General features: G+C 41.5%; 1 protein-coding gene across 1 annotated transcript in view; it reads right to left on the reverse strand.

The window, feature by feature from the left end:
• The window catches only part of CABLES2 (Cdk5 and Abl enzyme substrate 2), a 51,109-nt gene that overhangs the window by 7,142 nt on the left and 26,241 nt on the right, over positions 1-17,726 (reverse strand). The window contains exons 2-6 of the mRNA XM_053394451.1: positions 8,863-8,955; positions 7,317-7,394; positions 5,224-5,332; positions 3,282-3,447; positions 1,181-1,284 (exon numbers count right to left, since the gene is read on the reverse strand). Of these exons, the coding sequence (XP_053250426.1) occupies positions 1,181-1,284; positions 3,282-3,447; positions 5,224-5,332; positions 7,317-7,394; positions 8,863-8,955 (550 nt within the window). The remainder of the gene's footprint in view (positions 1-1,180; positions 1,285-3,281; positions 3,448-5,223; positions 5,333-7,316; positions 7,395-8,862; positions 8,956-17,726) is intronic.

The raw sequence follows: 17,726 nt of genomic DNA on the forward strand, positions 1-17,726 counted from the left end.
AACGATGGCTTGAGATGGTATCCTGCTATGGGAAGTTCCTGCTATTAATCATCATTTGCCCTTGTACAGGATTACAGCCAAGTACTCCTGTATCTAGGCCATCATTGCAGAATCCTCAATGAGAAAAGTTTAATCTCTCCGAGGACAGAAGGTTTTCAAAGCTCTTGGGGTAATCTCTTAATCCTGTAATACTTGGCACTTCAAGAGTGGTGCAGGACTGGGAACCTGAACAGGTTTTCTCTATGGCAGCACGCCCTAGGGACTATTAGCAAACTCCCAAGGAGCCTAGAAGGTAATGTTAGAGGTTAACTGGAGAGTGAAGGAAGGTGGTAAATCCCTCCCTCCCATGCCTTGACCTTTAGATGCAGTGAAGCAACAGTTCACTTTGAGCCCGTATAACTGGCTAGATGAAATGTGGGACTTTTGAGTTCATTAGGATTTACTCGCTGGATTAGACAAGGGCTCTGTCTAGCCTACCACCTGTTCTCCAATGGTGACCTGTCAAATACCCCTGGAAAGGTCACGAGCCACACATGATTAAGGTTCCCCCAGTGTGTACCTCTAGGAACTGGAAATACTTAGCATTTGTGTTCACCTTTAATGGGTTTAAAACACTTCGTACACATTCTCACCAATCCTTGCAACAATCTTGTTATGGCAGATCACTATTATCCCTATACTGGAGATTGGGTTGAAGAGGAAACTCTGAAGAATGGTGGCTTGCCCAAAGCCACTTGGTAAATTCACGCTAAGGTGATTCAGCAAATAAATTATATTTTTAAAAAATGATTAAAAAGAAATCAATCACCTGCTCAGCCTTGCGTCAAGAATGCTGACACCACCTCCCACAACAGCTCGTGTAGACAGCTAAGTACTGAAAGCTACATTGCGCTTCCAGAAGAGTGGAATAAGCACCACCTCTCACTTGTATTTATAACTTGCATTACACCCCCACACAGAAAACAGGATATATTGTATTTTTAATCTTATGTGGAAGGTGCCTGAGGAATGTTTATTGATGGGTGGCTATAATTCCAAATTTAAATGAAACATGCAAAATTTGGAAAAGGAGACATTTTTATTTGCACGGGGTCGTACGAAGTCAGAACCCAGGATCTGTACTACACTACGGCTACAATGCCTTATTTGCAAATTAATTTGCTCTACACCAGCTTCGTACCATGTACGATGCAAAGATGAGGACACGTTTGTGCTTCCCACAGGGCCACTGAGGATCGTCCAGGAGATTGGGGTTGTACTCTGCTAACTCGCCAACTTCATTTCCTAGAAGTAAAAAAGAAAAGAAATGTACTAGGAGTTCACTGGCACAGTAAAGGAGAGCTTTAAAGAAAAAAACATGCAAGAAAGCCCTTCTAAGTGGTCATCACTATATCATGTGGGAACAAATTCCATTTTGCTCTGTGCGAACAAAGCATTTTCTGTGAAGAAGTGGTTTCGAGAAGGTTCAGGTAACAACCAAGGAAGGTTTTAGGAAACAAAGTATTAGCATTCAAGAAGACTTTATCCACGCGGATAAATGAACCCATTTATCAGAGCAGATCACTAGATGGACCAATCACCAGCTGTATCACTTCAACCCAAAGTCTAGCCTGTTTCTGCACTATGATGAATAATAAACCCTCTATATTCAGAAGCTCCGATACGTAGAACAAACACAAAAAAACACATCCCTGCATGGCAGAATTACTACCAATTTCACAGGGCCCAGGAATCTCAACATGAGCACTCTGCAAGATCTCGTGAGATCTCTGTGAGAACTTGCAACCCATATAAGGGAGACTTTGGCAGGGGTGATGGCAGGGCAGGATGACAATTTCCCATTTTGCCTCAGGCCTATAATTCCCAAACTGGTTCAACAGCCAACCCCTCTTCCCTGGGAATTCTGGGAACTGCAATGGGGCATTCAAATAAGTTTCAGTACCCTTAACAAACTACAGTTCCCAGGATTCTTTTGAGGAAAGCCGTTACTGTTTGAAGTGGTATTATGTGGCTTTAAATATATAGGGCAGATGGGGGCTTACTGGGCACAGAATGCTAACAACTTGAGGGTTGGGCAAATGGAAACTAAATGGAATGGCGTATCCTGAAAGAGGACAATCCTAGAACCCTGAACAGAAGCATTATATATTACATGGTTTTCTTACTGGTCTCACTTATATTTCTATAACGGTCTTTGCATCTTAAGTGGAACTGGCTTCCTAGTTTCAAATTCAAAAGGTGGCATTCATAAATTAGGACTTTTGAAACAGTTTGCAAAAGCCAAATGTTGGCGGGATAGGATATTTATTAAATGCCAGCTCAGTGTTACAGTAAAGTTGTTGGCACTCTGCCCAGATTCTTATAAGACCCATTTAAGGCATTGCTCTGATTCTCAGAAAATGTCTTGCTTGTATCCTTATGCCTACATATGGTTATGAAGCCCAAATAAATAGTTCTTTTTAGATGGTCCTGATATTTCAGTGCTGAAATTAAGCAACATCTAGGAATGAAATATTCCACTCATCCACAAGGAAATCTGATTAAATTGGAAGCATTTAAGAGCGGCTTTGTGTATATTCAGCATGCCTGAACATTTCCTGCAGGGGAATGGAAGCTGGTATCTTATCTAGGCAGAGTTTTGCTTTTTGAAATTGTTACCCTTTTGATTATAAAAATACAAGTCTGTAGCCCTTATTGAGGGACTACTGCCCTGGGAACTTCCTGGAATTATTAAATGAATAACTAAAAAAATAACAAGATGGGAGAAATTCAGCAGATTGGTCTGTTTGTCTGACTTTGCACAAAATTGATGATGATGATGATGATATTAATAATAATAAGAACAACAACAACAACAACCTCCACCCCATCTTTCCTGCTGAAGGAGCCCAGTTGTCCATTCTTCCTTAACAACAATTGGTTGAAAACATGCACATGAACCAGGCAGTGATACAAGTGGAGATTGTGAGATGGGAATGTATATCTTCTGAGCAAGGACCTGTCCTTCCTGCGCTCATTATTCTAAAGTATCATGTACACTAAAGGCATTCTATTAATAACAAAGGGCCTTGAACCCTTGAAAGCTCAGAATCCTCTAACATACTCTAAATGGAATTCAAATTCTCTAAATGGAATTTATATTCTGATTCCTCCTAATCTCATTTTGGCCAATCAAAACCTATCGCCGACACTATTTCATCATCACCTTTGCCTTTTTTAAAAAAACCAACATCAGCACAGAAGGACCACAGAAGGGCAGAGAGGAGGCACATGGTGTTTACCAATATCTGCTGTGGAAGGTATTGTTTTGGCTGTTGCAGTTTTGTATCTTGATCCACCAGTACTCCGCAGAACGGAGGCTCGGCACACAGGGACAGGACCATGGACATCATTTTTGCGGCCAACGAGAGCGTTTGTCGGATACAAGAACTTCGCGTAAGACACAACCTGCAAGATAGCCAGTCCCAATTAATGTTAGCATAGTCACTGTATGATTTTTGCAGGGATCTTTTGAACTCTGGACTGCAAGTTTAAAATTTCTTCTCTTGTGATAGGAAGCCCCTTAGAATCAACTCTGAAGACACAGACTGTCTGTCTTAGTTTAACTGCTGTGTCTTAAATGCAACCGATAGTTTGGGGAGAACCGGAGAGCTATTTAAAAAACAAATAGCTGCCATTTCCCCAGATAGCAGCTGGACCCCAATTCACTGTGTTTACAGTTAGAGTAAATCTGATGAATTGTGTACACACACACACACACCTAATAGCTTTCATCTAGAATTCTAAAAAGCAATAGGGGAGAGGGAGACAAGAGATTACGTTAATGCTCTGTTATAGTTTCAGGTTGAATTGAACTGCTGCTTTTAACATCTTTCTGGAATAACTTTCAAAATGCTCCACAAATGGATTCTCAGAACCTAATGCACCAAAGTGTTATTGCACTGGACAAATACTATATCAACTAGGCTCACTGTGTTCTGGTGATCAAATGAGATTTCCCCATATCTTGGGCTTTGGTTTAACTAACAGTCAGGGATGCCTCTTCAATGGGCTCTGGTGGGAACATGGTCCTTGGTTAATTGAACATTAACAGATCCTATCTTTTAGCTACCAAACTCGCTACACCTGCGTGGATGGGGCCTGGAGGAAGAAATAGAGTCTGGACACAGACTTCACCAATCTGCTGTCTCCAGGAGTTTTGGACTACAACTCTCATTGGTGCTGGTGCTGATGGGAGTTGTAGCCCAAAACCTTTGAAGGGCACCAGGCTGACAGTTTTGCAATATCTAGATCAGTGTTTCCCAACCTTGGGTCTCCATCTGATGTTGGACTACAGTTCCCATCATCCCTAACTAGCAGGACGGGTGGTCAGGGATGATGGGAATTGTAGTCCAAACACAAATGGAGACCCAAGTTTGGGAAACACCAATTTAGATACTTCACTGGCTGTGTGGAGGAGCCTTGAGAGTTTCAAACCACATGCCATTTCCATTGGGGGAAACTGATGCTGCTGTGAAATAACAGGATTCCTGCCATACTCAAGCTGATTACTGCACATGCTCCCCATGTGGAAACCGGTAACGCAAAAGTCTTCCCATCAGCCAGAGAAGCAGAAAGTACTAAACAACCTTACCTACGATCACATGCAACCAGCCAAACATCTAGACCAGAGGTTGCCAATAGGCTTCCTTTCAATTGCTGCCGTCCTCTAACCCATTAGCCCTAATCAGTTCAATCAACCTTTATTGGCATACAAAGAAAATAAGAATACATGAATCGAAACAGAGAATTGGCATCTGCTCACAGGAGGAGACGCTTTGAGATCAAACTATACAGGACCAGGAAGTTAAAGTACCACCCAAGTCTTATGACAACGTAGTTTCATGGCATTGCTCAGATATTCTGCTACTTTCTCCAGATCTCTCGTTCAGAGAATGGGGCTCATTGGCTGTGCTGCTTGGGGCTGATGGGAGTCCAACAGCTTGTGTGGGTGCCGTGTTGACTACCCCAGCCCAAACAGTATCAGAAGAAGTCAAAAGAGTATGTCTGAATTGCGTCAAGAGAGAGCTGAAGGATCCGTGGGAGGATGTATGAGCAACCATGAACGGCACATGTGGGCTTAAACCACCAGGCTCGCTCTTGATTTTTGTATCGGAACTGATGAAGCCCCACAACTTCCAAGAACAAGCAAAGAGATCCACCGTTCGCCAACGGGCTCCTTACCTTGCCATCAGCTCCTAGCTCGACCCCTTCCATTCCTAGCACCATCTCCGTAGAGACTGAAACGCCACCAGAAGGATGTCTCTGCTTCTGCCCCTCTATTCTCAGTTCACTGTTAAGGGCAGAATTGGCAAGACAGGAATTAAAGCTGTTTCTTCTCATCCTAGCTCCGTAGTAAAAAAAACAACCACAAAAAACAAACAAAATAAAAACAAGCCCCTCAACACAGCTAGAGATTAGGAGGCCAATTCCCACGTCTTCTCTGCTGCCATAAACATTTGTTCTTAAAAGGCTCAAGACATAAAAACTCACTGAACCAGCAAAGGGGATGCAAGCAATGGCCCTGAGATCTTCCTATTTTTAAAGTAATTTAACTCGAGGGTAATTCATACTTTATTTACACAGAGAGAGAGAGAGCTCGACTTTGCAAGGAATTCCCATGATTGGACACAGAATTCTGAACCCATTATTGCTGGTTTTGGACGCGATCCCTGAACTGCAATTCTGGGGGTACATGGGATTCTCAGGGAGAAGACCGTGAGCTTCAACTACGTATTGCAAAATCCACATGGATATGAATCCAGCTGTGGGAACCCATTTGCCTACTTTGTCTACTCTGTCCTTGACCTTTTTTTTTAAAAAAAAATAAATCTGTGCAAAATAAATTTTCTTGTGCTTGCTAATCCATTTATAGGCTCTTTAAATCCGAAGCCAACAATGGATTGAATGTGTTCAATGGTTATGTACAAATCAGTTTCAGACATAAGCAACACATCAATGACCTTGGGATTTCAGGGCTAAAAAATTCAGGCAACTCCAAGTTTTGAAGAGATACCCAAACATACTGTTTATCATCTTAATGCGCACATGTATCTGAAGTAGGCATGTGTATTTAAGTCTTACTAGCTAGGTATATAAAATATACAGAAAAATGTATTCCTTTCCTAAATTATCCATCAGTAGCTGCCAGATGACATGTTTGACAGTCTTCTGGGATTTATAACTGCACTATCCGATACCTCGCCTTGTTTCAAATCCCCCACCCCACCCCTATCATTCATCTAGTTTTCAGCAAATGCTCTTTTGAGTGACCTTGCAATGTTCCCACTGAGCTGGAAAGAAAGTTTCCCATAGTCTATTTATGGCAGGCACATCTGTATGTCAAGTTCTGTCATAAAAATATCCGTTTCCTTCTTCAGTGTGCTATGCATATGTGCTTGAGTGACAACAGAAATCGTGTTCTGTTTGTTCTGTGTTTGGCCAGGCCTGATTAAGCGTTAGATATATGCAGAGGAGAACTGGAACACTTTTATCGGTTATAAGTAGGACATGCTCAAAGAGCTGGAAAGTAAATGTCTGCTTACGCTGACACCCTTTTGAAAAACAACCCACTAGTGAAACCAAATGTGTAATTTTTATTTACAGTATTCATACACCAGTTTTTCAGGCAGAGCTCAGAAAACGATTTATAGGAAATAAATGGTGAAAAGCAAACGATAATCATGAAATAAATGACATTGCCTTCAATGCCACCATTCTTTTTTTCCCCTATTTGCTTTATTTTATCTTCTTCCCAGTTTTGGTTACTTAAATTAAATCATATTGATGGAATTTGTATTGTTTCATACAGTGTTCACTTTAAACTGTTAAGTTAGGCTATTTGTATTGTTTTACACTGATTGTTTTTGTGCTTGTGTTGATATTATGGTTTATAATTGTTTCCAATGTGTTTAGGACTGTTGAACTTCTCGTTTCTTTGGCACATTGTGAACCACTTGGGGCCCAGTTTTCTGGAAAAGCGACATAAACACAAACCAGTGATGATGTTAGAGGATCAGTAAAAACCACAGAACATAAGGAAATAGAAGGGAAACCAGGGTTCAAATCTTCACCCAGCCATGAAGCTAGCTGGGTTGCCTTGGGCCAGTCACTGTCTCTTAGGCCAACCGACCTCACAGGGATATTGCGAGGATAAAATGGAGAAGCACCATGAATATTACCTTAAGCTCCTTGGAGAAAAAGTGGGGATCCGAATGTAATAATAAACAAATAACTAACTGAAAGTTATCGGTCTGACAAAAATAGCAGCTACTCACCTGATCCGAAAATTCTCCCCATAGGGCATGATAGAAAAAGCCACACACAAACTTCGTTTAGCACAAATTAATACTATCCTAAAAAGAAACACAGACAGGGTACAGTGAATCATGGAAAATAAATTGCATTCATATCTAGCCTTCCTATCTTGAGTTAGAAGAGCTCTCTGGGACCGGTGAGAACCTAACTTTGTAACACACACATACACAACTTAGCCATTTTCTCCTTGCTTTTTTTAGCCCAACAGCCACATTTCGGGAAACCTTCCTTTAAAAAACACACACAAATAAACAATATTTTCAGTAAAGATTTTCATAATACAATTAAAGAACTGCTACCAAAAATACAAATAAAATAAACAGAATATGAAGCACTCTCTTAAAAGTAATTCTTAGCCCTAGCGACCCATATGTTTTTGACTACATTCTTGGTGGTTTAGTCCACAACATCTGGAGGGCATCAGGTTGGGGAAGCCTGCTTTTGAAGCAACACTACATCTGTTTTCACAGAGATTATTCCCACGTAAGAATAAAATGACCTAGGAAACTATCTTGAAAACCAAGTGCATTTTGCTCTAACTTTCCCATTAGCCATGAGTTTTCTACCAGTCCCCCAAGTACATGCTCCAATAGGGCACAGAAATATTAACTACCTATTGGGCAGAGATGAGAAAGAAGCATAGGCACTGAATGTGAGCTCCATGATGGCACTGCCTAGCCCAACCCAGCTGGCTACGTGGTGCTGTGGTGTCAGATAGTTTTACTTGAGAGTAGGCCCATTGGAATTAACGAGCGCAACTAAGTCCATTAAATTCAGTGAGTTAAAAATTTCAGAAGATAACATCACCTTAAACTATATTCCTAATATATGGGGCTTAACAAATGGTCAACATAAATGGCCTCTCCCTTACATCTGCAAAAAGATTAATACTGATACGTTGGAAAGACAAAAATATGGCTTCCTTTGATTTATTAAAACCATAGTGACTCATGAATCAACGCATACAGGAATACAATAAGTCTATCTATCTATGTATATATTATATATTTTTGTAATCCTAATTACATTTTAATGACACTTTGTTATTGCTATTATATAATGTATTCTCTTGTTTTTCTTCATCTTCCTTTCCCCCATTTTTCCTCTCTAATTTCTTCATCATTTACTCTAATCTACTGTACTGTAAAATTTTCAATATCAATAATTTTATTTAAAAAAATCTCCGTTTTTACTCAGAGTAAGATTTGTCAGTGTTTCCCAAACTTAGGTCTCCAGCTGTTTTTGGACTACAATTCCCATCATCTCTGACCCATCAGCTAGGGATGATGGGAGTTGTAGTCCAACAACAGCTGAAGAACCCAAGTTTGGGTAGCGCTGATTTAGATGAATGCCACCCATAATCCCCCGTTACAAAGGTTTTCACATCAAGGTGTTTTGCACCAAACATGGTCACTCGTGAACATATAGGCCACAGCTAGTGTAGAGCCATTTGCCATAATTTAACTGCAAGGTGGATAGGGATTCCTTCAGTTGCAGAATAGTTACCTGCTGTTCCTTGTGTCATACTGCCTCATATTCTTGATGAAGTGGATCTTCTTCAAGCCTTTATGTCTTGGTGATCCAGATACGTGCTTGGTTCTACGATTTAAGAGGGTAGGGGGAAATGCGAGTAAGATCCGGGCAAAATGCAAATTAAAAGGGTAATAAAAAGGATGCACATGTCGGAGTCGGAATGAGTACACATGCAGGACCTGAGGAATTTGTCTTGGAAAAGGGTGCAGGAGGGAAAGGACTTGCAATGCATGCAACAAGAGAAGGTTAATGCTGCTTTTGAACAAGTACCTTCGCACACTGGCACATTCCACTATGTCTTCTAAAAACTCTAGAGAGCAGCGCTGGGAGATAAAACGCCTTCTGCAAAAATGCACAACACCACGAAGAGCGAACAATATTAGTTCATGGTCTCTGAGATCAGCAAGCCGTCTCAAGCACAACAGTGGCCCGGCATGCAAGCTTTCCCAAGCTGTTGCTTTCAACTTTCAGGGAACACCTTTCATACGGATCTGCTGAGGAATTTCCAAGGGTCGTTCGTAGAAACTCTGAATATTTTTGGTCATGGGTAGAAAACAACCACCAAAAAAACGAGGACTTCCGGGTTAGCGCCATCGGCGAATGGCAGATTCCCTCCGAGCTCCGGAGGGAATCGGCTCCGCAGGATTTGGGTCTTCCCGCTGCGGCGACGCGGGGACCCTTAAAAATCACAGGCGGTGAAGCCTGTGAACCTGGTGACTTGGCGGGCACCATTTGCGCCCCCCCGACCTGCGAAGGAGCCTTTTTAAAGGCTTCGGAACGGGGGACGGGGTGAGCGGCGCGGTGCTGAAAGTTGACTGCTTCTCCTGCGGAGTGAAGCCGCATTGCCATGGCCAGAGAGCGCTGACTTCTTCTTGTGAGTAATTGGACTTTAAAGCAACAACCCGTGAGAAGTACGGAAATTGGATTTGCAAAGAAAAAATTTTTTGAATTAGGCACGATCGGGGAAGGCGCAAACAGGAAGTCCGTCTCCCCGTCTTGTAAATAATCTAAAGCAAGGACCTGCTAATTAAGGTCGAGAGAATCTTTTCTTTTTTATTGGGTAAAAGACATTAATTTCACGATTTGGCAGTATAAGAAATCTTACTGGAGGATAAGAGCTAATTTTGGGAGCTGAAGTGCCACCCCCCCAGACCCGGGAGTGATCCGCTAGAGAGCCTGTTGAAGAGGTATTGAAGAGTTTGACAGCTGTCAAATTAGCTGTCAAGACTGAAAAAGAGAGCTTTGTTTCTGTTGTCTCTGCTGGTTATATTTGTTACAGTTTGGTTATAATTTGTTGAAAACAAGGAAGAACTGATACAAACTAACTTGACTTTTGGATTTGAACTGGAAGGAATATTAAGTAACCAAAATCCCTCTAGAGGGGGTTTTGGGACATTACAAGAATGGCTGAAGGAGGGAAAATACAAGCTAAATTGGACAGAGTTTTTGTTCTCTTGGGAAAGTTACAAGGCCAAATTGATGTTTTGGCTACAAATGTTGCAACTCTGGATTTAACAGTAAATAAACTCATTGAATTTGATAAGGACTTGACTCAGGAAGTCCATGCAGCTGGACAAGAAGAGAAACTTGAGAGCTTTGAGAGTGTGGAGAAAGAGATATATGTTGTTCCTGAGGAAAAGGAAGGAGGAGCTGTAATGCTGCAGATGACAAAGGAGAGCCAGAGGCCTGACATGATGGCTAGAAAGGAAAATAAGAACTTGATGTTGAAAATCTGGTTTGAATTGGAGATTGAAGAATGGAGAGATCTCCTTATGTGGAGATCTGAAGATCCAAGGATTACAAATCTGATTAAGGTGGAAGTTGGAGCTTTGGGGATATTTGGACTTGAAAGGAGTAAGAAACAAGATTCGGGCTCTACTTGGAGGTCTGGCTGGAAGAAACATGGATCCCATTGGGCTAGAGCTTCTCCAAGATCTGGTGTTTAATATTAAGGACCATCAAAAAAACCGGCAGAGAGGAATTGAGAGAGAATTAAGAGCCTCGGACATGAGATCTCCAGGCTGATAGTAGATTTAAGACTGATGGACATTTGTTGGGGATTGAAACCGGGAAAGGGGGGGTGGAGTTTGGGAATCCAAAAGGTGCATAATTATAATCTGTTTTTGTTTTTATTCTGTTTTGTTATTTGTATGAAGATTGGGGAAGTCGTGGAAGGGAATTTGGGTCGACTTTAGAAAAAGGTTTTAAGAATGAGTACTGACGTATAAATATTGATGTTTATAAGGTAAAATTGGCTTTTTTAAAATGAACTAAATAGAAAAAGGTAAAAAATTAGGGATAAGAACTTGCTGAACTAACAATTTGAATTGGAATATAAGAAGGGGAGGTGTGGGGAAGTCAGGGAAATATGTTATAGAAAAATAAGGATTGTGAACTCTATGTGTTTTTAAACTTTTTTGTTTTTCTTTTTTGATTTTTTTAATGTATTAAAGTGGAAAATTTCAATAAATATCTTTTAAAAAAAGAAAAGAAAACAACCACCAAAAAACAACCACCCACCATGCCAATGAAGGGTTCAGCTCATATATCCCTACCTTACCCCAATCAGAAATTGGCTCAATATATTATTTTGCCTAGGCTTGCAGAGCAACTATTTACAACATGCCTGCTGTCCTCATTCCACTTCTTTTAAGGCTGGGCAAGGCAGCTATGGTAGTGTGCGAGTGAGGACCGGCTCTACCATTAGGCAGAGTGAGGTGGCCAGCAGTAGTGTGTGCTATGAGGTGCAGCACACTGCCAGTGCTGAACGGCCAGTCCAGTCAGCTTCTGTGTGGCAGCAGCACAGTTTGTGTGATCTGGTCCTTCACTGAGTTGGCCCTGGCCACAGTGCTCTTCCTGGAAGCCAGGTGTTGCTGGAGATTACTGCTCCCCCTCCTCAAACATGAACAGGGGGAGGCTTACAGCACCCCAACTTTACCCATACTAAAATGGTTTATTCTGGGCCTGCACTGAAACAAAAGTGTGGGTTGGCAGCACCTTCTACATGCAAGTGACTCTCCTGGTCTGAAGATGGGACTGCAGGCTCATGCTCTGAAAATCCTCTATGTAAAAAAGAAGAAGAGAAGACTTGCCTGCAAGAAAAACTTAGTATGAAGGTTGGAATGTCTCCCCAATAGAGATACTGCTAGTGGATTTTTAAAAATGCATCCACATGTAACAAAAAACAAAACAAAACAAAACAAAAACACGCATAGCGAATTATGGATAGTGCTACTCTAAATCTCTCTTGATTAATTATTAGCTGATTAAAACTCTAAGCATTCTAAAGCAGGGTCTCCCACCTGCAGCTTAAAACTTCTGTCACTTCCTTCTGTGCAATGTGAAGCTCATCTCTATTACAGCATTCAGAGATCCAATAAGTTTAAATGAACAGGGCAAGCAGCCTGTACACTCTGGAAACCCCAGATAACTAATGCCACCACAAAACATCTCAGCTGGCTGTGACCATCTCCTCTGTGGCTTATTTAAGATGCCAGGTAATCCTGCCTTTCCTTATCAGCTAATCCATCTCAGGTTCCTTATCAGTTAATCCAAAAATTAGGTTTTCACCACCATGTGGTGGCTTGGTCTTAAGACATCCAGTTCTGGGAAACAAGCGCCAGAGGGTATATTTAATTATAGCCATCTTAAAACAGTAAATTGCTATACAATGGCAAATCCAAATTACAAACCTTCCTTCTCACTTATTCAGGACAAGGCCTTTCTAAAATGAAATTATTTGTGCCTTGCAACTAACATGTCAGTTGTTCTCCTCTATATAATTCATGGCACTAAATGCTGCTTGTAAACAACCACCCACCCACTCATCCACCCACCCACCCATCCATCCATCCATCCATCCATCCATCCTGGAAATGGTTTATTATAACTCCCATCTTGCCTCTGCACTGAGAGTGATAGCCTCCGAATTAGCATATGAAATTACATAAAAACTAGTCTCTGGAACGAAAGCTGCAAAGGAGCTATTTCCACAATTAGTTACTGCCACCACATCCATTTGCTGTGTTCAAGTTATTAAAATCCTGTGCAACTATACTTGAAAACCATCTGTTTTGGAAAGCCTTTTGGAATGTCCTTTCTAACACTGCCCTTCTCTTAAGAACAAGCTAATGGAAATTCTGTTCCTTCAGCAGTAAAAGGGCAAAGAAAGCAAATGTGTTTAACAAGTATCCTGGGAATTTGCAAAGGGATCTTCCTCTGGTGTGGATCTTGGTTGCTTTTACTTTCTGGTAAAAAAAATAAAAATCCATTTCTAATTTCAATTGGTAAAGGTGGGATACATCAAACATTAAAAGCTTTCCTAAACAGGGCTGCCTTTAGATGTCTTCTAAAAGTCTGGTAGTAGTTGTTCTCTTTGACATCTGGTGGGAGGGCGTTCCACAGGGCGGGCACCACTACCGAGAAGGCCCTCTGCCTGGTTCCCTGTAACTTGGCTTCTCGCAGTGAGGGAACCGCCAGAAGGCCCTCAGTGCTGGACCTCAGTGTCTGGGTAGAACGATGGGGGTGGAGACGCTCCTTCAGATATACTGGACCGAGGCCGTTTAGGGCTTTAAAGGTCAGCACCAACACTTTGAATTGTGCTCGGAAACATACTGGTAGCCAATGTAGGTCTTTCAAGACCGGTGTTATATGGTCTGGGAGGCCACTCCCAGTCACCAGTCTGGCTGCCGCGTTTTGGATTAGTTGTAGTTTCCGGGTCACCTTCAAAATTAGCCCCACATAGAGCACATTGCAGTAGTCCAAGCGGGAGATAACCAGAGCATGCACCACTTTGGCGAGGCAGTCTGCAGGCAGATAGGGTCTCAGCCTGCATACCAGATGGAGCTGGTAAACAGCTGCCCTGGACACGGATTTGACCTGTGTCTCCATGGACAGCTGTGAGTCCAAAATGACTCTCAGGCTGCGCACCTGGTCCTTCAGGGGCACAGTTACCCCATTCAGGACCAGGGAATCCTCCACACCTGCCCACCTCCTGTCCCCCAAAAACAGTACTTCTGTCTTGTCAGGATTCAACCTCAATCTGTTAGCCGCCATCCATCCTCCAACTGCCTCCAGCCACTCTTGCAACAGGATGGCAAAATGTTGTTCAGGAACAAGCAAGCAAGTTAAGCAGCTGGAAAAATCTTACGTTCCTCTCCACAAACTTTTTAGTTTAGAATATAAATAAACGGAAACAGCTTGGAACAATTTTCTCGCGACAAAGCACCTCTGCTTCAGAGAACACACCCCACATAAAGGAACACAGGACACTTTTCATCACTGCACACCTCTCGCCAAGATCTCGATCAGAGCTAGAAACTACTGTATTATATCCTTGACAGCTTGGGGGGGCTCTGTTGTGAGAAGAGATTAATACGTTTAATAAGCCTAACCTAACATTTACCTAACCTTAATTAATTTCTACAACCTTGCGTACAAAATTCGCTTGGCAATTATTTTTAGCAAAGCAAGTGGAGTTGAACAAAGATGAGACACCATGGGATTTGTTCAAGGTTACAATGAGCTCTGGGCCCAAGAAAGAACTGCGGGGGATTTTCACATCAAGCTCAACAACTATCAGTTGTGGTGCAAGTGCTGACTTTGGCTGAAACTTGGAAAAGGAACGTCAGTCAAGTGCATCCTTAAAACCAGCCCCACCAATGCTAGCTTGCATTCACTACTTTATCGGTGAATCATCAGATGAAAATGTAAGAATATAGGAAACTGGCTTATACCAAGTCAGGCCATGGGCCCATCCAACTCTGTATTGTGTGCTGCAGGAATAGCCATTGTGGTGCCCTCCAGATACAACTGGTCTGCAACTCTCATTATCGCTGACCATTGGACATGTTGGATTGAGATGGTGGGAGTTGGGGTCAAGCAACATTTGGGATGCACCATGTGGGCTACCCCTCATCTACCTGGTAGTGAGTCTCTAGCATCTTCCCGTGCCCTACCTATAAATGCCAATAACTGAAATATGAATTTCTGCACACAAAGCAGGTGCTTTGCTAACAAACTAGAAGAAGAAGAAGAAGAAGAAGAAGAAGAAGAGGAGGAGGAGGAGGAGTTTGGATTTGATATCCCGCTTTATCACTACCCGAAGGAGTCTCAAAGCGGCTAACATTCTCCTTTCCCTTCCTCCCCCACAACAAACACTCTGTGAGGTGAGTGGGGCTGAGAGACTTCAGAGAAGTGTGACTAGCCCAAGGTCACCCAGCAGCTGCATGTGGAGGAGCGGAGACGCGAACCCAGTTCACCAGATTACGAGTCCGCTGCTCTTAACCACTATACCACGCTGGCTCTTCTATGACTCTTCTACCTACAGATTGCAACAATGGTAGATAAAAATCATTGATATATTAAAAAAAAAATGAAGCAGTTTTTAAAATTTTAAACAGATTTTTTTAAAAAATTAAATTGGATTTTTAAAATAAAATGTTTTTGGAGAAAAAATAGTTCTAGAGATAGTTTTCTATTTAAGTTACATTATAGTCCAAAGGCTATTCATCAGGAAATAAGGATTTGTTTTAAGTTTTTCATGTGTGCTAAAACTTAGTCTTTCTTTCAATTGTTTAACCACATCAGTTAACAAACATGGATACATATGCAATGTTATTGTTTTAGTTAAATAAATTGTTTAAATTGTTATTAAGGAAATGATTATTTTTCTCCTTCTGATAAAGTACAGCAGAAAGGTTGACCAAATATAAACAGTTCACTTATTAAACCTGACAATAATGTCATAATTATCGCTCTATGTATTTCTAATAGTATAACGAAATCAGTAATTTTTGATAAAACTGTAAAAACTACTCTGAAAATTTATTACTGTATTCCAAAAATTAAACTTTCATCTGGTTGTAAATGTAAATATACCAGCAAGAATGAGTCTTTCTGTAAAAAAATATTATTTAAATCAAGTCTTACTGACTAGTGATTTAAATTAATTTGATTTAAATCAAATGCACCCTGCTTGCAACCTTCTCTTTGTGAAAACTTAAACATGTAAGACCACAAAATATCTATGCACATGGAAAATCAATTACAGTTGATTTGCAAAATTCACCTGTGTACTTAAATTACCAATACTATTCTCGCTCTGCAATCTTACACATATAGAGATGCCCTGACAATTCAACAAAAAATGGTGTTTAAGAATGATTAGCACATCTAATATATAGATACTGTACATGAGACTGTACATGTATCTTTGCAGTATAATTCTTTCTCCAAATATGGGTGTTTATCCATCATCCCTGGCACTCTATGAACTGCAGTCTTGGGAAATTCTAAAGGCATCATTTGAAAACTTACTTTTTTGTCCAACAAGCCTACTTAAAAACAAAACAAAATAGTATGTTACCACAAACACACCCGATCATCTGTCATGATCTCTGTTTCACAGATAGCAATCATAATCCTCATTTTATCGACTAATGGAATTATCCCAAGAACAGGCCATATACTGGGTCAATGGTGTCAGGATTAGCTCTTGGCTTATAGTTCACTGGACTATGTCGGCTTATCTCTGCCTATTTTCTCAGCAATGTTCTGTGGATTTAGGGCACAAACTCAACTGGGATATAATAAGCTGTGCATCTGATCACTAACACCCACTGAAAGAATAGTAGTTAAGAAAACCCAAAGCCTATCGAGAAAGCTGGACAAGACCAGTCCGGCAATCTTGCATGTTCATGCCAATGCTAAAACAACTATGCACTGATATGATTGCTTTACTACTGGGAGAAATGCTCTTAAGTTTTACCAGTTAATCCAATGATGCCACCATGACGTACCAGCTGCAGGATTATGCCTAGTTTGTGGTCATTTGCTATCATAATTTGCTGGGCCAGGCTGAAGGTCCATCTCGTCCAGCATCCTGTTCTCACAAAGACCAATCAGATACCTGTAGGAAGCCTGAAAGCGGAACCTGAGTACAACGATATTCTTGCCACCTGTGATTCCCAGGAACTGGTCTCCAAAGGCATACAGCGGAGGTAGAACATAACCCTTGTGGCTAGCAGCCTTATTACTAAATGCTTATCTAAAGCGATGGGGTGAGCGCCCATTGCTCAGTCCCAGCTCCTGCCAACCTAGCAGTTCGAAAGCACGTCAAAGTGCAAGTAGATAAATAGGTACCTCTCTGGCGGGAAGGTAAACAGTGTTTCTGTGCGCTGCTTTGGTTTTGCCAGAAGCAGCTTAGTCATGCTGGCCACATGACCTGGGAAAACTGTCTGGACAAACGCCGGCTTCTTTAGCCTGTAAAGCGAGATGAGCGTCGCAACCCCAGAGTCGTCTGTGACTGGATATAACTGTCAGGGGTCCTTTACCTTTACTACAGCAGAATCCCGTCAACAACTTCCTTTGCCACTTGCACACAAGCCAAGAGGAACAAGGGTTGAACACTTTCAAAAGTCTTGTTCATGTACTTCAACTTCGGCAATCGCATTATGGTGGTGTACGGGAAAACAATCTCTCAAGGGCATCTATGCAAGGAATGTTTATATTCGGCAATAAAAGTTTAACACTGAGAAATGTTGGTCTCTGTGACTTTTATAATCTGCATGTGTCTGCTTATTTTGCATTAACAGCCCGCTTTTTTGATGCAGGGCCATGAAGTCACTCAGGCCTCCTTCCTTAGTCAGGTACTACCTTTATAAATCTGAAGGAAAAAAGCAAGTTGGGAATCTTAGTACGCGCAGATCTCACCCAGTGCCAATTCCTTTCTGTAATACACACAACCAGCATGGTCAAAACCCAAAACAAAGGTGAAAAGTGCTGGTACTTTTTGTTTTGTTTTGTTTTTCTTATTGGTAGCCTAGCTGGAGGCCAAG

This window comes from Podarcis raffonei, chromosome 6, assembly GCF_027172205.1.
Source record: "Podarcis raffonei isolate rPodRaf1 chromosome 6, rPodRaf1.pri, whole genome shotgun sequence".
NCBI lineage: Eukaryota > Metazoa > Chordata > Lepidosauria > Squamata > Lacertidae > Podarcis > Podarcis raffonei.